At 37.3% G+C, this 24,407-nt stretch overlaps 4 protein-coding genes and 2 long non-coding RNA genes across 6 annotated transcripts; 1 reads left to right on the forward strand and 5 right to left on the reverse strand.

Moving 5' to 3' along the window:
- Positions 1–618: 618 nt before the first annotated feature.
- LOC122315261 lies at positions 619–2,778 on the forward strand. Its single transcript, XR_006243980.1, has 4 exons — positions 619–760; positions 1,890–2,058; positions 2,467–2,549; positions 2,704–2,778. It is a non-coding gene; the product is annotated as an uncharacterized LOC122315261 (long non-coding RNA).
- A 1,784-nt stretch (positions 2,779–4,562) lies between these two features.
- Positions 4,563–6,264, reverse strand: LOC122315262. The gene is made up of 2 exons (XR_006243981.1): positions 5,928–6,264; positions 4,563–5,833 (listed from the first exon to the last, which is right to left on the reverse strand). It is a non-coding gene; the product is annotated as an uncharacterized LOC122315262 (long non-coding RNA).
- Positions 6,265–6,522: 258 nt separating this feature from the next.
- On the reverse strand, positions 6,523–10,539 carry LOC122317033 (probable folate-biopterin transporter 2). Its single transcript, XM_043133924.1, has 5 exons — positions 9,543–10,539; positions 8,279–8,538; positions 8,074–8,169; positions 7,836–8,006; positions 6,523–7,387 (listed from the first exon to the last, which is right to left on the reverse strand). Exons 1-5 carry the CDS (start codon positions 9,907–9,909, stop codon positions 6,788–6,790), a joined length of 1,494 nt encoding a protein of 497 aa, XP_042989858.1. The 5' UTR covers positions 9,910–10,539; the 3' UTR covers positions 6,523–6,787.
- Positions 10,540–12,602: 2,063 nt separating this feature from the next.
- On the reverse strand, positions 12,603–15,898 carry LOC122316482 (ubiquitin C-terminal hydrolase 22). Its single transcript, XM_043133035.1, has 3 exons — positions 14,752–15,898; positions 14,137–14,255; positions 12,603–13,851 (listed from the first exon to the last, which is right to left on the reverse strand). Exons 1-3 carry the CDS (start codon positions 15,519–15,521, stop codon positions 13,073–13,075), a joined length of 1,668 nt encoding a protein of 555 aa, XP_042988969.1. The 5' UTR covers positions 15,522–15,898; the 3' UTR covers positions 12,603–13,072.
- Positions 15,899–19,057: 3,159 nt separating this feature from the next.
- On the reverse strand, positions 19,058–19,674 carry LOC122315981 (probable steroid-binding protein 3). Its single transcript, XM_043132370.1, has one exon. It carries the CDS (start codon positions 19,586–19,588, stop codon positions 19,286–19,288), a length of 303 nt encoding a protein of 100 aa, XP_042988304.1. The 5' UTR covers positions 19,589–19,674; the 3' UTR covers positions 19,058–19,285.
- An 894-nt stretch (positions 19,675–20,568) lies between these two features.
- LOC122315980 (ER membrane protein complex subunit 4-like) lies at positions 20,569–24,026 on the reverse strand. The gene is made up of 6 exons (XM_043132369.1): positions 23,766–24,026; positions 23,617–23,673; positions 22,963–23,116; positions 22,064–22,161; positions 21,901–21,966; positions 20,569–20,878 (listed from the first exon to the last, which is right to left on the reverse strand). The coding sequence occupies exons 1-6, from the start codon at positions 23,892–23,894 to the stop codon at positions 20,840–20,842; spliced, it is 543 nt and encodes a 180-aa protein (XP_042988303.1). The 5' UTR covers positions 23,895–24,026; the 3' UTR covers positions 20,569–20,839.
- Positions 24,027–24,407: the final 381 nt, after the last annotated feature.

The raw sequence follows: 24,407 nt of genomic DNA on the forward strand, positions 1-24,407 counted from the left end.
TATTAAAGTCAATCAATCTGCTTCTAAGGACAGTTTTATAATTTGAATGGAAAAGACAGTATAAGTGACTGCTAATTTTGGATTTTATTTTTTCCTTTGTCATTATTCTATGAAAGATGACTCAATTTGTAGTTAAATACAAGCCTTTTCTATCTGATATGTCCCCTTCTTTTTTTTTTTTTTTTTTTTTTTGTGTTTATTTATTTATTTTATGTCTTTGGATTTGTTGTCCTTTTTTAGCTATTTATATTTCATTTGTCGTTTTTTTTTAGAGATTGACATGGGAACCTTGGTCTTGGGGTATCACTCCCCTCAATGTTCAAGATTTAACACTTCATAGGTGCAAACAATTTTTTGGGACCACACTCCCTGGTTAAAAGTCAACGATTTAACCAGTTCCATCTAGAAAAATTTTGGAGGGTGCGGTGCAAGGGACCGGAGTTTACTCTGCAGGGGTGGGTCTGAAGGGCCCTACCTTGGAGAGGTTCTCCGACGTCCAAAAAAAAAAAAAAAAGATATTTGATTTAACCTAGAGATAATTGGTGTACAATTATATTACCAACAGTTAAACTTTTGCCCGGTACAATTAGCATAGACAGATGTTATTTATGTACAAGAGGCATCACCAGTCATGGTATTTATTTATGCCCCCAAAATCAGGAGGCCCATAAAAGCTGCATTGGCTGCTGCCTCAGAGCATCTTGCTGGTTTGCTTCCTCTTCATCTTGTCTACAGTCAAGCTCATGGAACTGCTATTGAGGTATGTCATATGTCACTATGAGAAAACTATACTGATGCATTGTGTTTTATAATGATTTTATAATCAAAGTAGCACTGACAGGTCTAGTTAGTTTTCCCTCTGACTGTAATGATGAGGTTGTATGATGATCCTATTGTGCTGGCATTGATCTTCCATGTTCTAAGGCATGCACTGAAAAGATGAATGAATCTAGGCCCCCGCGCGGGGGGTGGGGGGAAAGGAAAGATCGCATGTAATAAAGTAACAGACATGCTTATTCTGGCAAGAAGCAGATATCTGTGATTCCTCTCGATTTGTAATTCAATTTGGGTTTTTCATACCAAGGGTTTGAATCCCTCTCTTTCCGCTTTTGTCAATGAACATGACAGGTATGGGAAACACTAAAGGTACTAAAGAAACAGGAACAACAACTACTAATTCATCAGCTAATCATGACTTCCTATACACACTTATATTTAGGGAGTATATTTATGCACTTTCTCATGATCATGGTTTGATTAGATCTATTTTGTTGGAAAATATAGTTTATGATAATAAATCTAGTTTACTGATTGTAAAATGTTTAATTACGCTAATTTATCAACAGAATCATTTGATGAATTCCACATGTTTAATTGTGTGAATGTATCAACAGAATCATTTGATGATTTCCACAATGACTGCAAATCCTTCTGATATAATTTGAGAATACAAATTCTTGTTGTATCCTAAAAATGGATTTTGGTTTGGGGTGGGGGTGTTGCTCAATGCTCACTGCATTATTAGAAACACTCATATGGAATAAAGTAAAAGGTTAGGTTTAATATTGTTTTGATGAGTAAAAGATTGGATTTAATATGTAAATGCCATACATGCTTTTGTATAGCCTTCTCATTAGGGACTGGTGCTTGAATTACTAATAGCTTTAATATCTGTGTGGCATTCCTGTATGTTTACCATTTTAAATTTTGATTATACCTCTCTCTCTCTCTCTCTGGGTATGTGCTTTTGTCTTTGTATGTATGGGAGTGCATGTGTACACTCATTTATGCTGAGGCTTTTGGAAGTTTTGTCTGTGGAAGTTTGCATTTCCTGTCGTAATTTGGTTGAACTGCTATTTTTCAGAAAATAAACGTCTGCAATTTGGTAGGATTGGATATGGTCGGTAGGATGCAACCCTTTTTCTGTTACTTCTCAAGGCTGGCATATATCACAGTATTAGTCTGATACAATTGCCCGGAGCTATATCATCACAACGCTTGAAGAGTCTAGTCAACTGGTTAATTCAGCCATTCATCTTCTAGTCATGGAGCATACAAGTATCCTTTCAATTAGCTGTATGTGCCATATGTATTTGGATAGTGACTTTGTGCTCATTAATAAATTATCTAATGAAAAATAGTATTGCAACAAATGAACAGTACGAAGTTTTCTTTCTGAAAAAAGTCGGAATACTCAGTAGAATGGTGAGATGAGGAAGGGAAACCTAGTTTACCAATCCATATAAGATCTCCTTGTTAGATGTTATTGGATCTGGTCTGGCAGCAGCTTTATGTATTTAGTACTCAACTGCATTACCTTAAGTTATGGCCTCTCTCTCCCTCTCTGTTGTTTTTTAACTTATATGAGTATATAACAATGTATGTAAAAGTTGTTAAAGTTTTCTTCTACCGTGCAATAAAATTTTTCTTCTAGTTTCAATTGATAGAGACTTAACCAAAAACCAGTGGAAAATACCTTTCAACTCTTTCAGGGTCAGGAGCGTGAGCTAGTGAACAAATATAATTACGTTGTAAGCTTGTGGAGAAGGGTGAGTAGCTTATTCTTACTCTGCTGTCAGTATTTACTCTGCCCTTTAGTATTTCTCTGGTTTCTTCTTTTGTTGTCATATATTATTATATTTATTTCATTTTTTGTTTAATCTCTTCACTTTTACAATCGTATAGAAAAATGTGGCTTTTCAGGTTTCAACTGTTACTGGAGAATTGCGTTATGTGGATGCCCTAAGGCTGCTATATATTCTAGAGGAAGGATCGAAAGGGTAGGCACTTGAACCTGAACCTTAATTTCTTGTTACCATTGGTCATCAATAGTGGGTTAATGAAAATCTCCTTGAGCAAAAAAAGGAAGAAAAAACTTTATGTGCCTGTGTGGTTTAAGCTTCGCGTAATTAAACATTCCTGCTGTCCCTAGAAGTAGTCAATCACTATTCGTGGTGCAGTGTACGTTAAGTGCATGACAACAGTTTATAGTGCTTGTTTATTTGGTCTCTAGACATGTCATTATTAAAAGGAACTGGACTTCAGAAACCAAGCCATATAATATATATACTCATATCATTTGTAAATATTGGTAAGTGTTGCTTGTAGGTGCTACCTGCCCCAAACGGGCGTGTAGCCGCCTTCCCTGCACCCTGCCCCCTGCCCCCGCCTGGGTGGTGTGGCAGATTTCAACTCTGCCCTTGTACCCCCGCACTCAGCTCCTATCCAACGGGCGGGTGGATTGCACTGCCCATTGCCCGGATCTCCCACCGATCAAAACCCAATCAACTCAAAATCAAACAAATCAACCCGAAAACAAAACAAATCATCCCAAATAAGGGTATGAGGGAACCAAATCAACCCAAAGATTCAAACAGAGATCCAAGGAAGGGAGGGAGGGAGGGTAGGTAGGTAGGTATCATCTTTAAATTCAAATTCGGTGTCTCAAACATGTTAATTACTGATGTGATCAATTCTGTTTGAACGAATAAAATCTTTTACTCATAAAAATACTAATATGGTAAATTTGAAAGTGATAACTGCTGATGTGGCAAAATCCTTGCCATAGAATTTGAGAATAGTGGTTGATACTTGGATAAATCCACCTGGTAGAACTTCCTAAGAATTCTAGGGGATCTTCATCCTTACCTAAATATTTATCTTTTGATAGTTTTTTTCCAGTCCCAAATGCTTAAAATCCACTGTAGAACATGTACCCTGAAAAGAAAGCCTAAATACAATAATTACCTCAGATGGGTAAGGTGTAATTTTTTCAACCCAAGGTCGACAATTTGAACTTCACCTGAATTGCCGTGGGCTCTTGAATTGTATGCCCTGATTATTTCTAGCTCTATCAAGTTTCATGCTTGTTTGCATCTTGTGTAAAAACATTTTTCAATGTTATTGGAAATTGGGCTATTTTCAAATCTCTTCGGGACAGTTTGTTTGTATATTAGATAGAACTACGGGAAGGACAATGATGAAAAATGATCAAGGAAGCTGTTTATGAGAAATTTCCCCTTCTATCTCTTATTATTCCTGAATTCAATTAGACCTTGAGATTTAGGATTTACTTCCTAATTGCTCAGTTGGGCAGAGATACGTGTCATACAAGGTTGTATAACAAGAACGCTAGACCTGTTTTGTTTAATGCTCTTCTGAGCATTTATTGTCACTAAATTAATAACTGGTGTAATTCTTGTGCGTTGTCTTGTAAGAAAGTCGATTTGAATGATTGCCTTTCACACTTGAAAATAGAATTTGAAATAGCAAAGGCAAGCATTTGACTCATGTTTGTACGTAAAGATGGCTTATTTCTGAATTTCATCTCTCACAGGTTTGTTGATCAAGTAAATGCAACTATAGCCCTTCTCCACCCAATTCATTGCATGAAGGAAAGAAAAGTACATGTATTGTTCTACGTGACTACAAGTCCTGCTTTCTTGGTTGTTTTAGGCATACTCTATTTTGTGTTGAGGCCAAAACGACCAAAGCCTAAAATTAATTGAGTTTCTAAGAAAAGGTAATGACCGTAGAACATTGTGTTATTGAACAGCTTTAGGTGGTCCAACGTTGATCAATTTGGCCTTACGGGAATGCAAGGCTAAATTTTACTGTATTCGAATGTTGGTCTGCGGGAAAAATAGGAATACAATGCGGTGAAATAGCCACCCAGCCAAAAATTTATCTTAAAGTGGAAAACTTACTAAGCTTCAACCAAGAACCTCAGGTTGTTGTGGACTTATTTGAAAAACCTTGTTTTCATGGTAACTCTTCTCTTTCTTGCAAGGTTGATCTAAAAGAAGTTCTGTCCCCACTGTGTGAAGATTGATTTCTCGGCTTCTACAGGCTCGAATCTTGAGCGGCATTCTGTTCGTTCATGGGATTTTGACAAAATTTTAAATTCCTTGAAGGTAAGCTTCAGCAAAATGAAGAGGATAATTTTGACGTCTGTTGCTGCGAGTTTCATGATTGTGATGCTTCCAGCGGACATCGGCTGGTTGGTTCTGAAGAGGAGGAGAACTGATATTAATGATCACAGCCATGGAAATGATCAGAATTCAGACTCCTCCGTAAGTACAAATGTTGAGAAACGCCAGAGGAGCGTTGCCAAGGAAATTTTCTTGCCCAGAACTAGCCGCAGCGAAGATTTTTCCTATGGTAGATGCCTGGGACGAGGGGCTGGTCAAGTCTACAGAGTGTATTAGGAGGCCGCCGGGTTGCTGTGAAGAGAATCTTCGCTGAACCTGAACACTTTCAATTTTCATCAACGATGTGAAGATAATATGTCGCCTAATAAATCGAAACCTGGTGCAGCCCGACTAAGTCATGAGCAAGGCCAATTCTTGCTAGTTTATGCCTACTGGCAGCCTCGACCCTGCACTTTGGCAATGAAGAAACTGCCAGATGCAGGATAGGTAAAAGTTCGGCCTCAGCTCTTCATTACATGATCTCCATGAAGAAGTGGAGCTGTAATGTGTCGTCATTGAGACATCGTCTGCCAACGTACTGTTGGGGACAGAATTCAGCACTAAGCTTGGTGATTTTGGGGTTGCTACGTTGGTGAAACCCTGGTTGAGGACTCGTAGAACTTGTGCGGTAGGGACTTGTGTCATTGGCGCCAGAGCTTGCAAATGAACGGATATATGGCCAGTACTAAAGAATCGGACACGTTTAGTTTTGGAGTAGTGGCTGTGGAAATCGCATGTAGCAGGAGTAGTAGTTTACAGATGGAGCATTAATTTCATGTTTCACTCGTGATCGAGGTGGGCTTGGGAGCTCTACCTTGCAGGAGATATTCCCAAAGAAGCACATCGGAGATTGAGCATGAGTTCTGATGGGGGGGTGAAATGAAATGCTTGTTGGTTAACCAAACCACAAAAAAAGACTGAAGGCAGGACAAAGTTGACAGAGTTAAGGAAACCAACCCGATACGTGTGGGTTTAGAAGGGCCGCGTTGTTTTAAGCCACGCAATGAGCATGGCATGGCTAAGAATGTTCGCGCATCAGGAGCCATTACCTCATTCATGTTGTTGAAAGCATCCCAATACTGGAAATTCCATTCACGCCAACCTGAAGAAACAGGTTTGGTGACAAAGAATATCAAATAGTGACTGATGGGCATATCACATGGGTGGTGGTCATAGATCCATTAACACCAATCATCAGGAGGAAGAGAATCTATGGATTTAAATTTATTACGTCGTCACGTGGCTGGCCATTCAACTTTTAAACGTCGATTAATTTCTTCAACTGCCAATTGGAGTAGCAAATGGAACGAGCTGTCAAAGCCCCCCCCCCCCCCCCCCCCCCCAGTTTAAAAAAAAAAAAAAAACATAGTACACCACTTAGAGCGGAAACTGAAGGGATTTGTTTCCTTGTTTATCGCGAAATAAAATACAATAAAAATGGAAAAAATAATAATACAATATTCATGACGAAAGTGGGCTGATAGTTCAACGGGAAAGGACCGAAAGGTTGAAAACTTCTTGTAGCAATTTAACATATAACTAGACATTAGGCTTCATGAGTAAATGAGCGATAACGGTATCAAAATTTTTTGGTCTTTCATCCAGTCAATATTCTATGAACATTAATTCTAAAAACCCTGCAACAAAAGTCTGAGGGAAAGACTGAAGAGAAGATAAATGCTACAATCAAATTAGGGCCACCCACATAATTTCAAGAATGCACCTCTCCAGCCTCAGGCCTGCAACTTTAGCTTCATCTACATATGTTTGTAATTGAAAATCCAAGAATATTTCGCTCTGAATAACTTTGTATTTAGCTATTTGACATCAACATCATTTATGAGGGAAACCAATTCAATATTCTCAGTTTCTTGCCTTTCAATCCCCTCTTTTGTACCCAAGACTTCACTTGGAAGAATGGAGGAGTTCGGATCACCTCTGGGTATCAGATACAGCAGACAAAGTGGACTAATTCTCAACAAGTTCCGAATCAATATGGCCAACCATAGACCATCGAATTTGGTCCGGGTAACCTCCAATATATGAAGGAGGAAGCCTCCTCCCCATGATGCTGAGAGAATTCCGACGTTGTCAATTGACATGAGCAGAGCAAAGAAAGTGCCTGCAATACCTGAGGGACAAAGCTTTGAGCTGAGGACAAGAAGAGGCATCCATTTGAGCCTTGCAATCATTTGATATACACTTTCATCAATAACTATGAAAAAGTAATCTGACAAGCCAAATTTCAAATTCAATCGCAACACCAAGATCAAATCCAGCATTCCTGATAAACCAAAAAGCAGCTGAGTCCAGAAGAGCAAGTCTCGGAAGGGGTAATCCTTAAGAACATTCTGGTAGAGGATCGCCCCCAAGAGGGAGCCAACTGAACCAATTGAGAATATATAGCCAACACTCTCCTGCATAAATAATAAGAACCAAAAATTTAATAGCATGCACAAAGTTCTCTTCATAAAGCCACAAATTAGAAGCAAGATTTTCATCTAGTCACTAAATCATAACTTGCCCAGAAAAATTAAACCATTCTAACATATAATCAATCCTGTCTTATATTGTGCAATTCAGAGCTGACACAGCATCTCATCTATATATGTTTGTTACTGTGTGTGGTGTGTGCATAAATTCATTTGTAAAAAATACAATGGACTAGGTTCTATATTCCTGCCAAGGCCTGAGAGTGAATTTTAGCTGGAAGTCACTATTGCCTATCACTTTGCAACTCCTTTGTCTTCTTCCCATATTCCAAATTCACACTATCATACTGTTCAACAATCTCATGGGTTTTAGATTCCTCTTGGCTGTCTTAAGGATTGGGAATTGCTTAATGACAATTGCTAGATCAAATACCTGAGATAAAGAGGGCCCCCCCTTTGAGTCGGTGTACCAATAGAACATTCCCTCATGGATATCCAAGCTCAATGCAATGGATAAGTACATATATAAGCATGGCTTCCAAACGTCTGGGCATTTCAGTGTTGTCCACATAGCCTTGACAGCATCTAGAAACTTCTGGTTTACCTGAGTCCAGCCATATATTAGACCTTGAGCTTAAAAGGATCAAAGATTTCACGGGGGTAAAGATTACCTGTCTGTAAGCGAAGTTGGGCATATAAGGCTCGTCAAGCAGACTTCCAACTAAAAATACAAGTCCAGCTGGGATAGTCAGCAAGCCAAAGACTCCCTACCAGGAAAAAGAAAAGAAAAATCTGAAAAATACAAAAAAATGATACTTTAAATTGAAGATATGAAAAATATAAAATAGCTTTTAAATTTGAAGATACGAGGATAACCTTAGGGCCTATGAGGTGAACAAAGATCCCACTTATGAAGAATCCTACCAGTGCTCCAATTGAGGAACTCAACGCACACAAGCTTTGCATGTCAGCTGCAAGAGAGGGATGTTTAATACTGTTCTGTGCCACACAGGCATCTATGGTCACATCTGCTATTGCTACCCCAGCACTTCCCGCTGTCAATGACAGTAGGGCCAATACAAGATGTAGCTTTTCATGCAATGCTAACAAGAGCATGGAGATCACACCGAGAAAACCTGAATTACACAACAGGAACTGTCTAATGAGAGAACTGCATCAATCCTTCATGTAATAGGTTACTCACTAAATAAAGACTAACTTTTGTTAAAATCTTATGGACAAATCAGGTCTAAGAATATAAAACTTGAACTGAAAATCTCACAAGAATTTACTTTTTCACTCTCCCCCTTTTAGGCTTCTTGTACTTTTGTTAAGTGACCACATTGCAGATCATATGAGAATTCTCAACATAGATGCTGTTGTCATTATAATTTCCACTAAAGGAACAAGGGGAAAACGTCCCTGCTAGTTGAATAGTCTAATTGGATAAACCAAAAAGATATGTAGAGATTGATTGTGAACCCCTGTGATGATTGCAGGGAAAACAATATGAACAAGAGTATAGAGTAAATATAAGGTAGGAATGTTCTTGCTACTGTTGCTTCTGTTTCAGACTCATGGATCTCCTTCCCACCTCCATTTTCCCCACCGGAAATGGGTCCCTATCCATGTTCTTTCTGTGTCACTCATTTACAATTGAAGCCCACTTTGATAGAACAATCACCCATGATTCCCAAGTACATCTAAATATAAGATGATTCGATCTTTAATGACTAAAATCTTTCTTAAGGGTGCAACCTCTGTTCACATCATCATCACTTTATCTCTCACTTTTCACAAAATATCCAATAAATGCTTCCGCATAAAATATGAAGAAGAATTCTTAGTCATATGCAGATATCTAGCGTTGTTACTAACATGGAAACAAAAATAAATAAATATATAAATCTAGCTTTGTTACTTACCATTTGAAAATTCAGTGAAACAACGTGGAAACAAATTTTTATTCACTAAAATAAGCAACTATAGAATGAAATTAATTCCATTTTGAACACTCAAAATGGAATCTAAATTTGACGCTTTTATGGTAAACTATAAACATATCAGCGAGATCCCATAAAGCTAAATTGCATATTCAAGAATGACTTTAGAGGTGAAAGTTATATGATGTGTCATTTACCAGCTAAAATGAAATAAGGCCGCCTGTGATACCCCAAAATGGGAAGAACATCGGTAAGAAGGCCCCAGAGAGGCTTGACAATCCAAGGAATGGAAGTTATCGCTGTATAAATCTGTGCTTCAGAAGGCTGCACCTTCTGGACATCCTTCATGTAATACTCCATGCCTACACGATTAAGAGCTCCACCCAATCCCTGACTTATTCCATAAACAACCACCACCCCAAATACAAAACTCCAATGCATCTCAGAGGCAAGCATTTTAAACCAACGGATTGGAATGCAAAAACAACCACAAAAATCCCTTTGAGACTCTTTTTCCCTCTCAGTATAACCAGAGGCTTCTTCGAGATTCTCGTCCTCCACCATTATTCACTTCTTCTGATACAAACTTTGAGAAAACAACAAAAACCCAGTGCACGAATCAGTGTCTCCTGATCTGGAAATATCAAAGTGATCGAGTTTCCTCAGGGAAAAAATAAATTCCTGAAGTCAGTTGTGTTTTCGACACCATATTTCTTGAAAAACAAGAAGTCAACAGAACAACATTTACTGAAATGGGCAACACCAGAGAAGATTGAAAATAAAATAAGATCTCTGATCCGAGCTCTGTTTCCTGAACTGGGCTTCTTCAAACCGACGGAAATTCCTCAGGAAAGATTGAGATTTCGAAACTGGGTTCTGGTTTTTGCTTGGACCATCTTTGACTTAAAGCAAGCAATTTTTGAAAAGAGACCGGTAATATTCCAAAGCCACATCACAGATTGGGAAGCGATTTGTTTGGAGGTAGATCAGAAATGTGGTTGTTCTTGAGGTTGCAGATGGATCTCTGACAACAGGTTTTGTTTTACCAACTAAACGGTAAAACCCTATTTTTCCAACCCATTGGTTTATTACTGGCTTTACTGCCGGGGTAACCATTAACAAGTAGAAAACAAATTACTTCTTGTTTGTGAGCCTGAAAAAAAAAACATAAAAAAGAGAGAGAGAGAGAGAGAGGGGGGGGGGGGGGGGGGGGGGGGGGAGGAGGAGACAGAGAGGAATATAAAGGAAAAGACCAAGAACCCAAAATCTACAGTTACTAGTTAGATAAGATCAAAACATTTTCAGCCATCAGAAATTATTGAAAAATAAATAAAGCGCCAAGCTTTTATTTATTTATTTACTTAACCAATTAGCATTAAAATGTTGAGGAGAAGGAAAGTTTCAACAATCATAGCCTCGTAGCAGGTCCCTTGCTTGTTTTACAGACACGCGTCGATGTCAGTTTTGCTGAAAATTGAAGTACTTACGCCAGCCAGCAGTAATTAGTAAAGATGATTTTATATAAGGTTTGTTAACAACTAATTATTGGACACAGTTTGTAGAATAATTGGTTGTTTGACTTCTCCTTCAATAGGTGACGTCGTCAACACGTCGTTTTATTCCTTTTAGGGGAGCCGCAAAGCAACCTCATAATACGACACTGCCGAGCTCCTCGGCCCTCTAGCTTGCTCCTTGTGGTTCTGTAAAGAGTCAAAATCGAGTTTTACAAATAATTAAATCGCTTTCACACCATTCTTTCTTCCCTCTTCTTTTTTTTTTTTTTTTTTTTTTTTCTTTTTTTAGCTGTGGTTCCCATAATGCTTCTAAGATATTGGCCTTCTGCAAGTGAATTGAAAAACTCGTCTACAAAGTCCACAGTGCACGGAGTTCTAATACCATGGTTGGGGAAGCAGTTTATCTAACATTTAGGTAATCTGGAAACAAAATCTGAAGAAAACAACAAACATTAGAAGTAAAAATAAAGGAAAATGAGTATCTCCATTTACTGAAAATGAGATATTTTGATCATTTAACTTCAAATATCACTTGTTTTATGTTAAATAGATAGTAATAAATAATCCATGAACATCGGAGTAATAGGGATGCGTCACAAGATTATTAATTGACAGATTTTTACATCATCGAACCTAGTAGTTGATATCGGATAGAGTTGGGTTCTCAGATTACACGAGTTACGAACCCCCAATGCTTGGGTAATGAAAGTACTTCAAAAAAAATAATGTGAAAAAGTGTGAGACTGCTGTGTAAATTTTTTGTTCATAAAATCATTTTATAAAAAACTCACCACAAAGACAAGCGTTGTAAAAGATAATTACGTGTATTTTTTTTATTTTTATTTTTCAGTTTGAACATTAAGACCACATTTTTTAAACTAATAATTTGGCTCTATGCAGTTTCATCCAATTTAAATCGAAGGCTTCCATCAATATTTCCCCACATTATAGATGAAAAGTTACTCAAAATGAGACCCACACAAGACAACATTTCATGGAAGAAGAAGAAGCAGCAGCATAAGCAAAACAAGTCTTCGATAGGGCCTCTACATGGAGAGAAGCATGTTCTGCATGGTAAAGAAGAAGCATGATGATTGAAATGGAGCATAGGCCAAGGAGTTTCCAGGAGTATTGTGAGCATACATAACCTTGTGAGCATACATAACCATTGTGAGAAACCCAACAAAAGAAACCCTCTTTGCGATGACATATGGTAGTGAGGCAGTGACGCCCATGGAAATCGACATACCAAGTCACCATGTTCAACATTACTACGAGGAAGCAAATAATAATGCCTGGAAAGGAACCACAACTTTGTAGAAGAAAAGAGGGGAGAAGCCGAGGCAAGAGCAACAACCTAATGGAGAAAGAAAACGGAGTGCTTCAACAAGAAAACGGGAATTACAGTTACTCAACACTTCTCAATATACTCTACTACTGTTTATTATTTTATTATTACTTTTCACTTACTTTTTATTACTATTTATTATTTTTTACTACTATTCAATATTATATTATTACTTTTTATCTACCATTTTACTATTGTTCACAACATACCACAATACTTATCAACACCCAAACTTAAAGCAGTCGCCATTTTCATTAATGTTTTTCTTTACTCTTCTCCCCATCTATCAGAAAGAGAAAACTGTTCACCACAAAGCGTGCAGAGAACTTGCCCGGTGATTTCTACTTCTACAGAAAAGCTACTTCATATTTTACAAAAGAACATGACAATGAGACTGCTATATAATGAGCATAACATTCATAATTTCATAGTGTTTAGGACATATATTGCAGGGTAATGAGATAACACCCCGAAACCAATCGTCATTTATGTGGCCAATCACAAATTGAAGACCACCCGTGAGTAGAATCCAGATTAAAATAGAACGCCTTTAGTCGTGAAGTTTTATTTTGCAAAAGTGAAAAAATCTTGAGCGAAAATGTTGTTAAATGGCTGAACAAGAGATTGGCTGTGTGTAGGGTGATTATGGCTTAACCTTGACAACCTGTGAATTATGACGATGTTCATGCCCTCCAGGCCAATTGATTTCAAGTTTTCAAGCTTGAAAACTCCCATCAACAATTAGGAAGTCTTTCTTTTGCTCCGTCTCATTGGTTTTTCTTGACTCTTTAACTGGCCTTAAATGACGTAGAAAGCCCATTTCATGCTCTGCCAACCGTCAGCCTGATCGGTTATAAAACACTCTTCAGCAACATCCAGGAATGGGAATAAATGTGTCCCTCAGTGGGGAGATTGGCAGGTAACTCAAATCCTCGTTGGCTTTGTGGTAAAGCATTTTCTGCACGTAAAACATCATATAACACTGTGAAGCTCTCACCATCGCCTCATCAACCTCATTAATCCAAGCATCATCACATTTGTACCATTGGTTTCTCAAGCGTAGATAAGTAACATAATGGCCAGATTCAAGCGTTCCTGCATGAGTAACCACAGCAAAAATCTCAAATTCTGTAGAAATGTCTGACTCGTCACCCTCAAAAGCAAAGATTCTGTTCCCAAATCTGTTTCTGACAATCGAGGAGGACAAATATGGGGTCATATCCAAGGAGAAAGGAAAGTGCAGATAGCGGTCAATTTTTCTTGACATTCTTCTGACAGAAGAATGCTCAAATCGTTTAATATGCAAACACAGCACCAATGGGAGCCTCTTTATGGACATCTGCTTCACCGAGTCTCGCCTTTCTTGACAGTTTTGGCAGTAAAGTTTCGGATCTGATCCCAACTTCTCCTGCCTTGTGAACAAATCTAAACAACCAAGAAGGGTAGACATACTACTGTTTCCATCCGGTTTGATAGGCTTGTTAGCTATATTTGTTGGAGGGAAATTGCTTGTGTCCAGGTCAAGTGAGACGTCCACACAGGGGTCAAAGGTTGTTGAAGTGAATCCACAGGTCATGCAGGTGACATCTGATCTCAGGAGTCCAGAGAATACCCTATGAGCGATACATTGGCAATCTCCATTATCTGTAAAAAAGATTAATGATTTATATAAGAGGCATAACCACTAAGAACCAAAACAAAACTATTAACTATGCGTCTTCTTAGTGAATTATACCCACATTTTCGTTGCACTACTTCAAAAAGTTCAAGGAACGTTTTTAGTTATGTCCGAAAACTGGCCTGTTCATTCACTTAATAGGATACATCCAGTCCAAACTCTCAATTGTAGATGCTACATGACTAAGAACCAGACAAGCCTCCTTTTTCTTGGGAATTAAATAAACCTAATAGATGTCCAATTTTAATTACCTCTACTTTGGTTCCTTGATTTGCCCTCTTTCTCATGGATCCCATCTAAGACTGAAATGAAAAACTCATGAGCATCCTGCTGCTCATTACTTGCCAGATTTGCTGAATGCTGCCACCAACTTGAAACGTAAACAAAGTTTCATCATTTCAGTGTAGTTTTATCTCCGGAAATTATTTGAGGAGGAAAAAAAAAAAAAAAAAGCTAAAGAATTAATAAAATATCCAGATCCAGGATCCCATCGAACAAAACCAATGACATTATTGTAAGTGATTCCGTGCAGCTTTCAATTAAACTGTGTAGATCCAGCTCCAAACACATAACAGGTGATGCAAAAATGACGTTCACAACAATATGGATAACTTAATTCAAAATCTATGAAAAGAATTCTCATTATGTAACTTTGCATCGGATAAAACATGCTCCAAAAAATATAGATCATGAAATCATTAAATTCAATCCAATCGATTGATCTGCTGAGGAGGCTCAAGCTCGATCAACCATCAAATAACGATTTGAATATTCAGCATAAAGTAATCATCAAAATCGTGCTATTTAAATTCATAACCAGCAAGATTTGCGAGAATCAAAGCGGCACATGCAGAGCAATGGCAAACCTGTAAAGAAACTGAGCAGGGCTATATGGTGCCCGATCACCTGAAAACGCAGCCGAGAAAATAACATCAATGTCACAAGCTAAGCATAGCCGATCCACCGATCTTTTCCGGCAATTTTCCTGATTATGCCCCTCACTCAAGAAGTAGTTCCTGAAAGGGGGTGCATGTAACAATGCTTGCAAGACGGAGTTCATGAAACAAGTACTCCCCAGATTATTTAATCCCCTCAAACCCAATGGATAACAAGATTTCGCCCTCCGATCCCGCAAGGAAATTAAATGTTTAGATATCTTCAAATCCACCAATTCCTGTCCTAAACCAGAGCCCAACCTCCTCCTCTTAACCAATCTCTCTCCAATACTCTCATCACCATTCTTACCTCTTGGGATGCCCATGATTTGCTTGGACATTACAGCCCTATCAAAATCAGGGTCGTAGACCTGATCACAGCACACGCAGCAGTAAAGCTCAGCCCTTTCAATGTCCACAGCTACATCATGACCATTCTCAGACTGGGTATGCAATAGGGTATGGTCCAAACAGGAGACCGAGGAGCAAATCAGGCAAAAATAGAGTCTACCTTGAATACCATCACAAGAAATGCATCTGGGTATCTTTATATCGGGTTTCTCAACACTTGTTCTCCCAGGTGGGGTGGTCTTGAGGTACTTTTGGAGGTAATTATAGCCACTCAGGCCATGGCTGAGCTTGTAATCTGCAAGGTGCTTGCAGGGTTTTGGGCTGGTGTATGAAGGGTTTCCGGTGGTCATGTTGATAGAGATTGAAAGAGGCTTTGATTTGTTGCAAATCAAGAAAATATTAGTTAAGAAAAATGTCGATACTAAAAATGATATAAATAATTGAGTTATTGAAAAAGAAAGATGCTATTTTTTCAACGGAGTAATTGAAGAAAAACAAACGGACGAAGAAAAGGAATTAATATTGGATTTGAAGGTTTTGGGGAATAAAGAGCGATGGATTTGTACTTTGGAGATTTTTGCTAAGTTGAACCTCGGCGTAGCTTTGGTTAGTGTTCACTAATCTTGTGAGAGAGAGTGAGAGAGAGGGGCAAAGCTTTAAGCACTGTTTGGAAACAGGGAGGAAGATGAAGGTTCATTCGTGACTAGTGAAGCCGACTCATTCGCACGGTTTCCAAGTATATCGAGCAGAGCAATGAGCACGTTAACTTTCGACGCGGACAAATCTGAACCGACTACTAGTTTGACGAGAAGTTTCATCCAGTGGAGATAAACGGCTCTGGGAGATCATTGTCCTCAATGTCGGTCCTTTTGTCCGGATGGCGGGTTTTAATTGGGTGCTCAAAGCTTAAAGTCTTAGAAAGATAACAGAGAACCAACTGTTACATAGGGCTCACTCACATAGAAGAATATGGAAAAATCTAGTAATAAGGTATTGATATGTGTATTAATTTAATAAATTAATAAAAAATAAATTTTATTAAAATTAATATTAATTTAAATTTTAAATATAAAAAGATTAATATTAATACGTAAATTAATAAACGAAATTACTTACACGTACAAAATTCGAAGAACATTAGCCATTGAGCACTGATTTTTTTTTTTGTTTTAAGAAAAAAGAAAAAGATTTGGAGCCGCACAGTAAAGTCGTAATTGACCGACAGCAATGGTTTGTTTACAACTTTACCCCACCCACCGATGAAAAATTCCAAGCTCGGGAAGAAAATGTTGGGGAGAGAGAGAGAGAGAGAGATGGAGAAAGGCCAAGGCTTGTGCCCTTGTGGTCCGTGGAAAATCGAGGCTTATTGGTCTTCGTCTTCGTCTTCGTCTGCAATTGTTTCGTTTGTTTTTTCCTTTTCAATTTAGATTTGTAAATAAACCATTGGAAAGTAGTTTGTTTTTAGGTAAAGGAAAACACTAGTCCTACACAAAGGGTTTACCGAAATTTTTTACCGAAAATTGTTTTAATTTTTTTTTAATTAATGATTAAGTAAGTGTTTTTAAATGAATATGTAATTTTTTTTAATTTTTAAAAAATATTTAAATAGTTTTAAAAAATGTTAGAAAGAAAAATTGAAAAAAAAAAAAAAAAAGAGAGAAATGCACTGATCGGTAGAGGATTTCTTCTGTGGACGTAGCAACGTCGTAGGTAAATGTTTGGCGGCCATCAGAAAATATCTCCCATTCCAAGGAAAAGCTTGCTGTTTACCGATTCATGCTGATGGGTTAAACGGAATTACCTTTTTCTGCAACTTTGGAGCTCAATGATTCAATATATAGATAAAATACACCAGTATGATTAAAAATTAATTATATTTGTAGCTAATGATTCAAAATTACATTATCAGTCCGGGAAAATTGTAAAGGTCACTCACCTTTTTTATTTTTGCAGGACGCTCACTTAATCAAAAACAAAAAGTGGGGATGCCAATAAAGAAATTGAAATTGCCTGAGAAATGAGAACAAAAATGTTGAAAGGTAGAAAGATTTTAGTGCTTTGTACTACTTCCATCGGTGCATGATAAGGCATGCTAGACATGAATAGAGCAAAGCATCTACTTTATTGCAAGCAAAGCGTGGAAAAAGTTCTGGAAATGAAACTTAAATGAGATTAGATGCATACTAAACGAACGGTTTAGAACCTCCATTATAGGAAGTAGTGCATCTATGAATACTGCCGATACTGCCATGGAAGAAAAGTTAAGTTCTTGATCCTGGCTTGGATCGGATGAGGGATCTGCTCAAGAGTTGGGATGGCGAAGACACTTCAGGGTTATGTGGATGGTACTTCGAAAGGGCACCCGGGTCTAGCAGTAGCACAAGACACGATTCCAACAATGACCTTGGGACCAAAAGCTTCCTGTAAAGAAGGTGCCCCACTACATTATTTCCCGATCTCTAAGAAGAAAATGACTTCAGTTGGATTTTCCTTGTCGGGTAGTGCTAAACCACACTCATTCCATTATTTGTGATACATTTATCATCGTTAGATAATAAAAAATCATCTAATGATGATAAATGTGTCACATCTTACATAGTAGAATGATCGTGAAATAGTAGTATAGTGGATAAAATTTTCCTTGTCCATATACTTAATCAAACTGCACCAATTTTAAAACGCATTCGAACAACAGCAGGATGAAAATCAACAGGCCAGTCTATCTGATGCTTTAGTAACGGTAAAGCTCTGGATTCAAGTTTACCGATAAATTTGGGGCAATCATAACAATTGAGAAGAGGAATGGGGCATATCCAAATAAAAAAATTGAGGTTTAGGTTAGACTATAAGCAAATTCAGGGAAAATGCTTCAACTTTTTAGAAAAGCAGCAAAAAGCACAACGAGCTTTCAACTCCACCATGAAAAGACCCAGCTTTTAGCATGAAACTATGAAATTTGTTAAAGGCGATAATACTTACAAGAGTGATTAAGTTTTCACCACAAACTACCACCAATTTTCTAAATTACAATAAGTTTACATTCGCACCTTAAACTAACAATAATCTGACCTTTAAGAACGTAGGTTAGGTACAGATGAAAAATAGACTCTAGTTTCTCGGTGAAAAGTATAATTTTTCCTATTTTTAAAGAGACATATATTCAATCAAAAGAAGAAGAAAATGGCATATCGCATGCGTCCAAAAAAAAAAAAAAAAGAAGACAGAAGGAAAAAAATCATATACATCCATGCACCGAAATTACTGGAAGCAAGCCAATTTGACAAATAATACAACTTCCTGCACTGCCGCAAACCAATCTAAGATGCTATATTATATGATTCATACCAACAAAGATGTTGGAACTTAGAAAACCCCTCTGACACAACTTTGGTTATGATTCATGAATGTGGCATATGCAAAGCAACCAAATAACAAGCCATTCCACAAACATTCTTTATAGCTATCTTTGCAATGTATTATTTTTAAGCATTATGGTAGGAAAGGAGCAACTCATGTTTAAGGAGCCTCAATTTTCGAGTATCAAGTCACAAGATGAAGCCAAATCCTTGCATAAGGCGTTTGATAATCCTACTGCTGATGTACTACGGCTGGAAAAATTATCTCAGAGAATATAAATATTTATACAGGGAATAGAAGACAGAAGCCCCAATTCAACCAACTCATATATACTTCTTTTATATAAGTAAACACGTGGAAACAGAAAACCAAGTCATATGTTGCAATCCACACATTGATGCAATTATGCAATCAAACATATATGGAAGATTTTAACCCCCTCATCACCAGATCGGCTAGCATAAACAGCCCCTAGGGTAAACAAATTAATTGCATCAAACGCACAAAGCACCAAACGTGCACAGAGAGATGGATGCCAAGATGCCCAAATTTATTATATTTCCCAAGCTAAAACACAAGACAAACCCTCTCGCACATGACCCGCAAGATTAAAACTAGCAAAGCAACAATAAAGTCGCCAAATTCCAACATTATACATAGAAGCATATTTTCTCCATAACACCAGTACGAAACGTCAAATACATTCATAAACACTTGTGTATAAAACATATAGCGGTAAAATGCTTCAGCTTAGAGATTAAGAAGCGACGCGACCAACCACAGGGTACTTAGCTTCGAACTTCTTCTCCCAGTCGTTGAGGACCCCGATCTCCTTCTCCGAGAGGCCATCGAGGGAGGGTGACACGTCCTCGTCGTTCTTGCTCATCTTGGCCAGAGCTCTGCTGGCATCCTTGCCGGCGAACATGGCGTAGGAACCTCCGGGGCCGTAGAATGACTTTCCGTTTGTGACGTCGAAGATTCGGCCCTTCACAGCCACATAAATGGGCTTGGATGGGTCGGTGCCGTTGTACTCGCTCAGCTGCTGGGCTGTCAGCTCCATCGATCTGCGTTCGCTTAGAGGGAGACTGCGTGGCGTGATGGATAAGATGGAAAGAGGTGAAGAAGTGAAAAGATGGCGTGTGGTCGGTACCAGTACTGTCTACTTTATTAAAATTTATTTAAATTTTATTCGGTTAATTTTAAAGAATAATGATATATATATATATAAAATATTTTGTGCAGGCTTTTAAAAAAATAATTTTATTATAAAAAAGTATGACAAATTTATTTTTTGTGAGATTTATTTTTTAACAAAAAGTTAGAGAAGGCTTGTGTATTTATTATACGAATAATTATTTTTATCAATCACTATTTATCATTTACATCTTCACACTTGATGAAAAATATCTACACACCTTATAAGTGACTCATCATTCACATCTTCACACTTTATGAAAAATATCCACACATCCTATAAGAAAAAATTTCACATCTTATCTTGTAAGCGTAGAGTGTGATGTAAACAGTTACTGATTTGTGACAAAACTCTTATTATTAGACTTTTCAAGTTGAAAATTAACTTATTTCAACTAATTTAATTGACTTGCAATTAATAATAATTTAATGTAAATAAGTTAATAACGATTTATTTCTAGATTCTTTTATGATTTGGAACAGAAAAGAGGTTTTTTATTTTTATTTTTTTTTCTTTATTTATTTATTTATAAAAAATTATTAATTTTTATTTTATTTTAAGGGGGTAATGGAAGCAACACTATTATTAGACAAAAGGATTTTTCAAGGTTCACATGCTACCACACCAGCTGCCAGTACAATTCACCCTCTTGAAACCACCCTTTTAACTCAGCCCACTCCAATTGCCATTATCCTCCAACCGAATGCATAAAAAACTAATCTTCCTTCGCCTCCTTTCGATCAAACAAGATGCAAGACCACAACTTTTGGAGCTTAGCTAGCTAGGAGAACTAGACTTCTCTAATATTGATCCTTCGGTAGAACTAATATTTCCCACAATTTAACTGGGGTGTTATGTATAATCTATTTGACAATAGGAATAAAACAAAAATACTAACATTCTGATACAATCCGTATCTGCTTGCTAGTAATCGTAGCATTAATATTCCAGCAACATACACTGAATCATCACAATCGTTGTTGCCACAAAACTCAGTTACAGGATTACGGTGGCCATGCGTCATAAGCCATTAGCCAATAAACGATATCAAAGTCTCTTCCTCCAAAAAGTCTCCACTACATTCAGATCAACGGCTGATTAAACCAAACATGCATATCAGCGTAGCAGAATCCCCCCACCAGAATGTTCAACCTCCTGAAAATCAGACAAGAAAATGTCAAACAGAACTCCCTAGAGGCTATACAGTAAAGTTTGTAAAGCATTCTAGTCAATACACAAAAGACCACGTTCTTCAACCGAACAGCTAGGATACGGTACCAAAAAGAATAATTACCATGAAGAAATGCTTAAAGCGAAATATCAATCTAGTTCCAAGACTTATAGCATAACTTGAAATATGATGCCATTGGGTTCAGACAGGGACACACAGCAAGTAAACCGAAGCAGTTTGAGGGAAAGGGACACTTTTATGCAGCTCTTCCTGTTCCTTTCCTAGATAGCTATGGATATTTTTAAAATTGCATTTTTTATTTACTTATTTTTAAAAAAAATTATAACATAACATAATGAAAAAGGAGGTGGCATGATTTCAACTCAAGAACATGAACCGTAGATGCGATCTCAATTCTATATCGGACAGGAACTCAACAAAAATTGAGATTCTTTGTGATGCCCAAATGGCAGCAAATAGCTAGATTATTTAAGCTGCTGATCAAGCCAAACCATATCATCAAGACCAAGATGTACTCAAAATTGCAGCCAGCCACGACTTTCAGATCTGTCCCAGGATAAAGTATGCCTTGAAAAGCATGAACTTGTCAACAACAGTCTAAAACCACAGAGCACTTGTCCAGTGAGAACATTGTAACTGCAAGTTTGTAACCAAGCATGGTAGAAAAAGAGGTAATGTTGATCCTTTCCCACAGTGAGACTTTGACACAAAGGCAACATGTCTCTCTCACTTTATAATATCTTGCAGAGAAATCTACCTATACTCAGGCAATAGGTAGGCTCTTTTTTTTGTTATAAGTAGGCAAAAGGTAGGCTTAATTGGTTAAAACATGAGAGTTCAAGTTTGGGCGAGTATATGTGCACATGCTAAATAGCAAGACATTTAAACCTAGCTACAGAATACTTTTAATTGTCATGCAATCATTTCCAAAAAAAAATAATAATAAATTCAGCTAACTCAATTATAATAGGAGGAAGATTTTAACCTGTGCAGGGGGTAAGGAAAAAACCCAGTCTGAGGCATGTGTAGGAAGAAGACCCAAAGTGTTAAGCTGCCAAAAAAACAATTATAACAAAATAAAAGAAATTTGACTATGAAGAAACAAGAAAAAATGTTGCACAAAAAAACAAACTGAAAATACATCTCACCTTCCAAACACCCAGTGCTAAACCACCCAAATTAAGGGCAATAAAGAGTAACTTGGGCCCGAGAAGATCTACTCTACTGTCTTTATAAGACTCAAAAACTGCATAATCCAATTAAATTTTCTTCAATTAACCTAAGGATCAAATACAAATCCAACTAGAATCTGCAGGGAGAAATGAAGGTGAAAAAAGAATGCAAAAACTTCAGGAACCAAAATACATGTGCTAGAATACCGTAAGTCATGTCAAGCTAGATCAGTTATTGAAAAAGATATTCACACATGATTCAATACATTTAACAAGCATATGTGTCAAGCCAAATAATAGAATTTTATGCAATGAAACAGATTCTCAAACCCCCATCCCCCACACCGAACAGAAAATGCTATATACTACACCATCCATCCTATCTTACTGTGATAATTTGGCATTACCTATCAACCATTTAATTTGTTATATTAAAGGGACAGTGTGATGAAAGTGGGACAAGATGGGGCATCTAGCATAACTAAAAGAGAAAGGGACAAAAAAAGAAACAATTGTGTATGCAGGGCAACACCGTTTGTGAAATCGAAATTAGCACTGAACTAGCATTCCCAGGCCACATTCTTACAGTTATCTTACATACATCACTAGATTAGGAAGGGGGAAGGACCATCTTAGGTAAAGTGAAAAAATCATAGGATTCAAATCTTCACCAAAAAAAAGAAAAGAAAAAAGAAGATAAATATGTGTTTTCGTACTTTTTAGATCATTTACATTATCATGCTGCTTCTATAACCACAAAGTAGACAGCATTCAAATGGTTACTAAAAATTACAAATCAAGACAGGGGACCAAAATTAGTTCGGATAAGTTAAAAGAAAAAACACGGGGGCATGTATAAACTACAGTCATGTTACCCTTGCCAACCCCTTGTAAGGCACTAATTGGCTGCCAAAGAGCAGAAAATGTGATACCAATGCTAAACAAATGCACAGTACTTCCAGCCATCCACATCATGAAGCCCATCATTAGCAAATTCTTGAAAGGGGCCTGTGCCACTTCCCAGGCTTTCTGTTCAAATAGAAACAGATTATGATATTAATTATTACGTTATGATCCAGTGTATTCGAATAATAAATGAAATCAATACCTGTGATGTTTAACAAGGTTAGAGAGTGGCTTGTGCGAGAGAAGAAAATGTCAGCGAATGACAATACGAGGAAAGAAGCGTATTGGTTTCATAATTTGACTGACCTACTGGTTAACAGAAACGAAACCTCGATAATCTTAAAAGTCGTTTAGACCAATTAATCTAATCAGAATTTTCTTCAACGTCACAACCATAAACATCAATGTCCCAAAAACCTATTACTTTGCATTTTCCAATTGCAGTGTTCACACAAAAATTTTTCTCCAAACTACAAATACTTAGACCAAGGTACAGAGCGACGAAGCGTGAAAAGGAAACAAAAATTGGGACTGAGCCTTCGGATTAAAATCCTACATGGCTACTTTGATCAAAGCACAAACCTAATACAATATATCAGAAAGTGGGAAATAATAGGATATACTTGAGATTTCCAGTTCGATTCTGCATCCTTCTTTTGTCGACTGAGCGTTGAATCATCCTAAAGAAACGTCGACCAAAAGAATTAATAGAAGAATCGATTTTTTTTTTTTTTCCTTAATAGAAAGAAAGAAAGACAATTAAAGAGAGAACCTGATCTTGAGAGGAGCGAGAGAAACCCGGGGGGTCAGGAATGTCGCGGGAAGAAGGAGAGGTGGAATTGTCAGTGAAGTCAACGGCCCATCTTCTACCCCCAACCATCACACCCTTACCCTTGTCCATTACTTGTGTGATTTTCACCAATCGATCTCTCACTCTCGCACTCTTCTGCTCGTTGCGCGATCTTTTTTTTTTTTTTGCGCGATCGATTGTCCTAAGGCGCTTGGGGAACCGTTACCCGTACCCTCCTCAATTATTAATTACTATTATTATTATGATTATTATTTTACAGGGTAAAGAAATTTGTAGGTGGGCTTTTTACAAGTTCCCCCACGACATAGGCCCAGCTAGCTTGATTATAGAAACCAGACTTTGAGACTTGGTGGATGGGCCCAGTTAATCACCCGTAAGGTACATAAGAATATAAAATAATTGTTTTGAATAATCACATCAATAGAATACATAAAAAGTACATAAAAATAATTACACAGAAAATTCTTAATATATATAAAAAATAATATTTACAATCATGAATATACAAACACTGTATAATCATTTTGAAAAAAGTAATACAAGACTTATATGAAAATAAATAAATTTTTTAACAGTAAATCTCACATTTTTTAAAATGACTAT

Source organism: Carya illinoinensis, chromosome 7 (assembly GCF_018687715.1).
Source record: "Carya illinoinensis cultivar Pawnee chromosome 7, C.illinoinensisPawnee_v1, whole genome shotgun sequence".
In the NCBI taxonomy this organism is placed as follows: Eukaryota; Viridiplantae; Streptophyta; class Magnoliopsida; order Fagales; family Juglandaceae; genus Carya; species Carya illinoinensis.

Coding starts and splice junctions, on each gene's coding strand:
- LOC122317033 (XM_043133924.1), bottom strand. CDS start 9,909: ATGGTGGAGGACGAGAATCTCGAAGAAGCCTCTGGTTATACTGAGAGG. Junction 8,539..9,542: donor GCCTTATTTCATTTTAGCTG/GTAAATGACACA, acceptor TGTGTAATTCAG/GTTTTCTCGGTGTGATCTCC. Junction 8,007..8,073: donor CCAACTTCGCTTACAGACAG/GTAATCTTTACC, acceptor GGCTGGACTCAG/GTAAACCAGAAGTTTCTAGA.
- LOC122316482 (XM_043133035.1), bottom strand. CDS start 15,521: ATGACCACCGGAAACCCTTCATACACCAGCCCAAAACCCTGCAAGCAC. Junction 14,256..14,751: donor CCTGCTCAGTTTCTTTACAG/GTTTGCCATTGC, acceptor TTACGTTTCAAG/TTGGTGGCAGCATTCAGCAA. Junction 13,852..14,136: donor ATCAAGGAACCAAAGTAGAG/GTAATTAAAATT, acceptor TCTTTTTTACAG/ATAATGGAGATTGCCAATGT.
- LOC122315981 (XM_043132370.1), bottom strand. CDS start 19,588: ATGGAGCTGACAGCCCAGCAGCTGAGCGAGTACAACGGCACCGACCCA.
- LOC122315980 (XM_043132369.1), bottom strand. CDS start 23,894: ATGGACAAGGGTAAGGGTGTGATGGTTGGGGGTAGAAGATGGGCCGTT. Junction 23,674..23,765: donor CTCGCTCCTCTCAAGATCAG/GTTCTCTCTTTA, acceptor ACGTTTCTTTAG/GATGATTCAACGCTCAGTCG. Junction 20,879..21,900: donor TTTCCTTACCCCCTGCACAG/GTTAAAATCTTC, acceptor TCTGATTTTCAG/GAGGTTGAACATTCTGGTGG.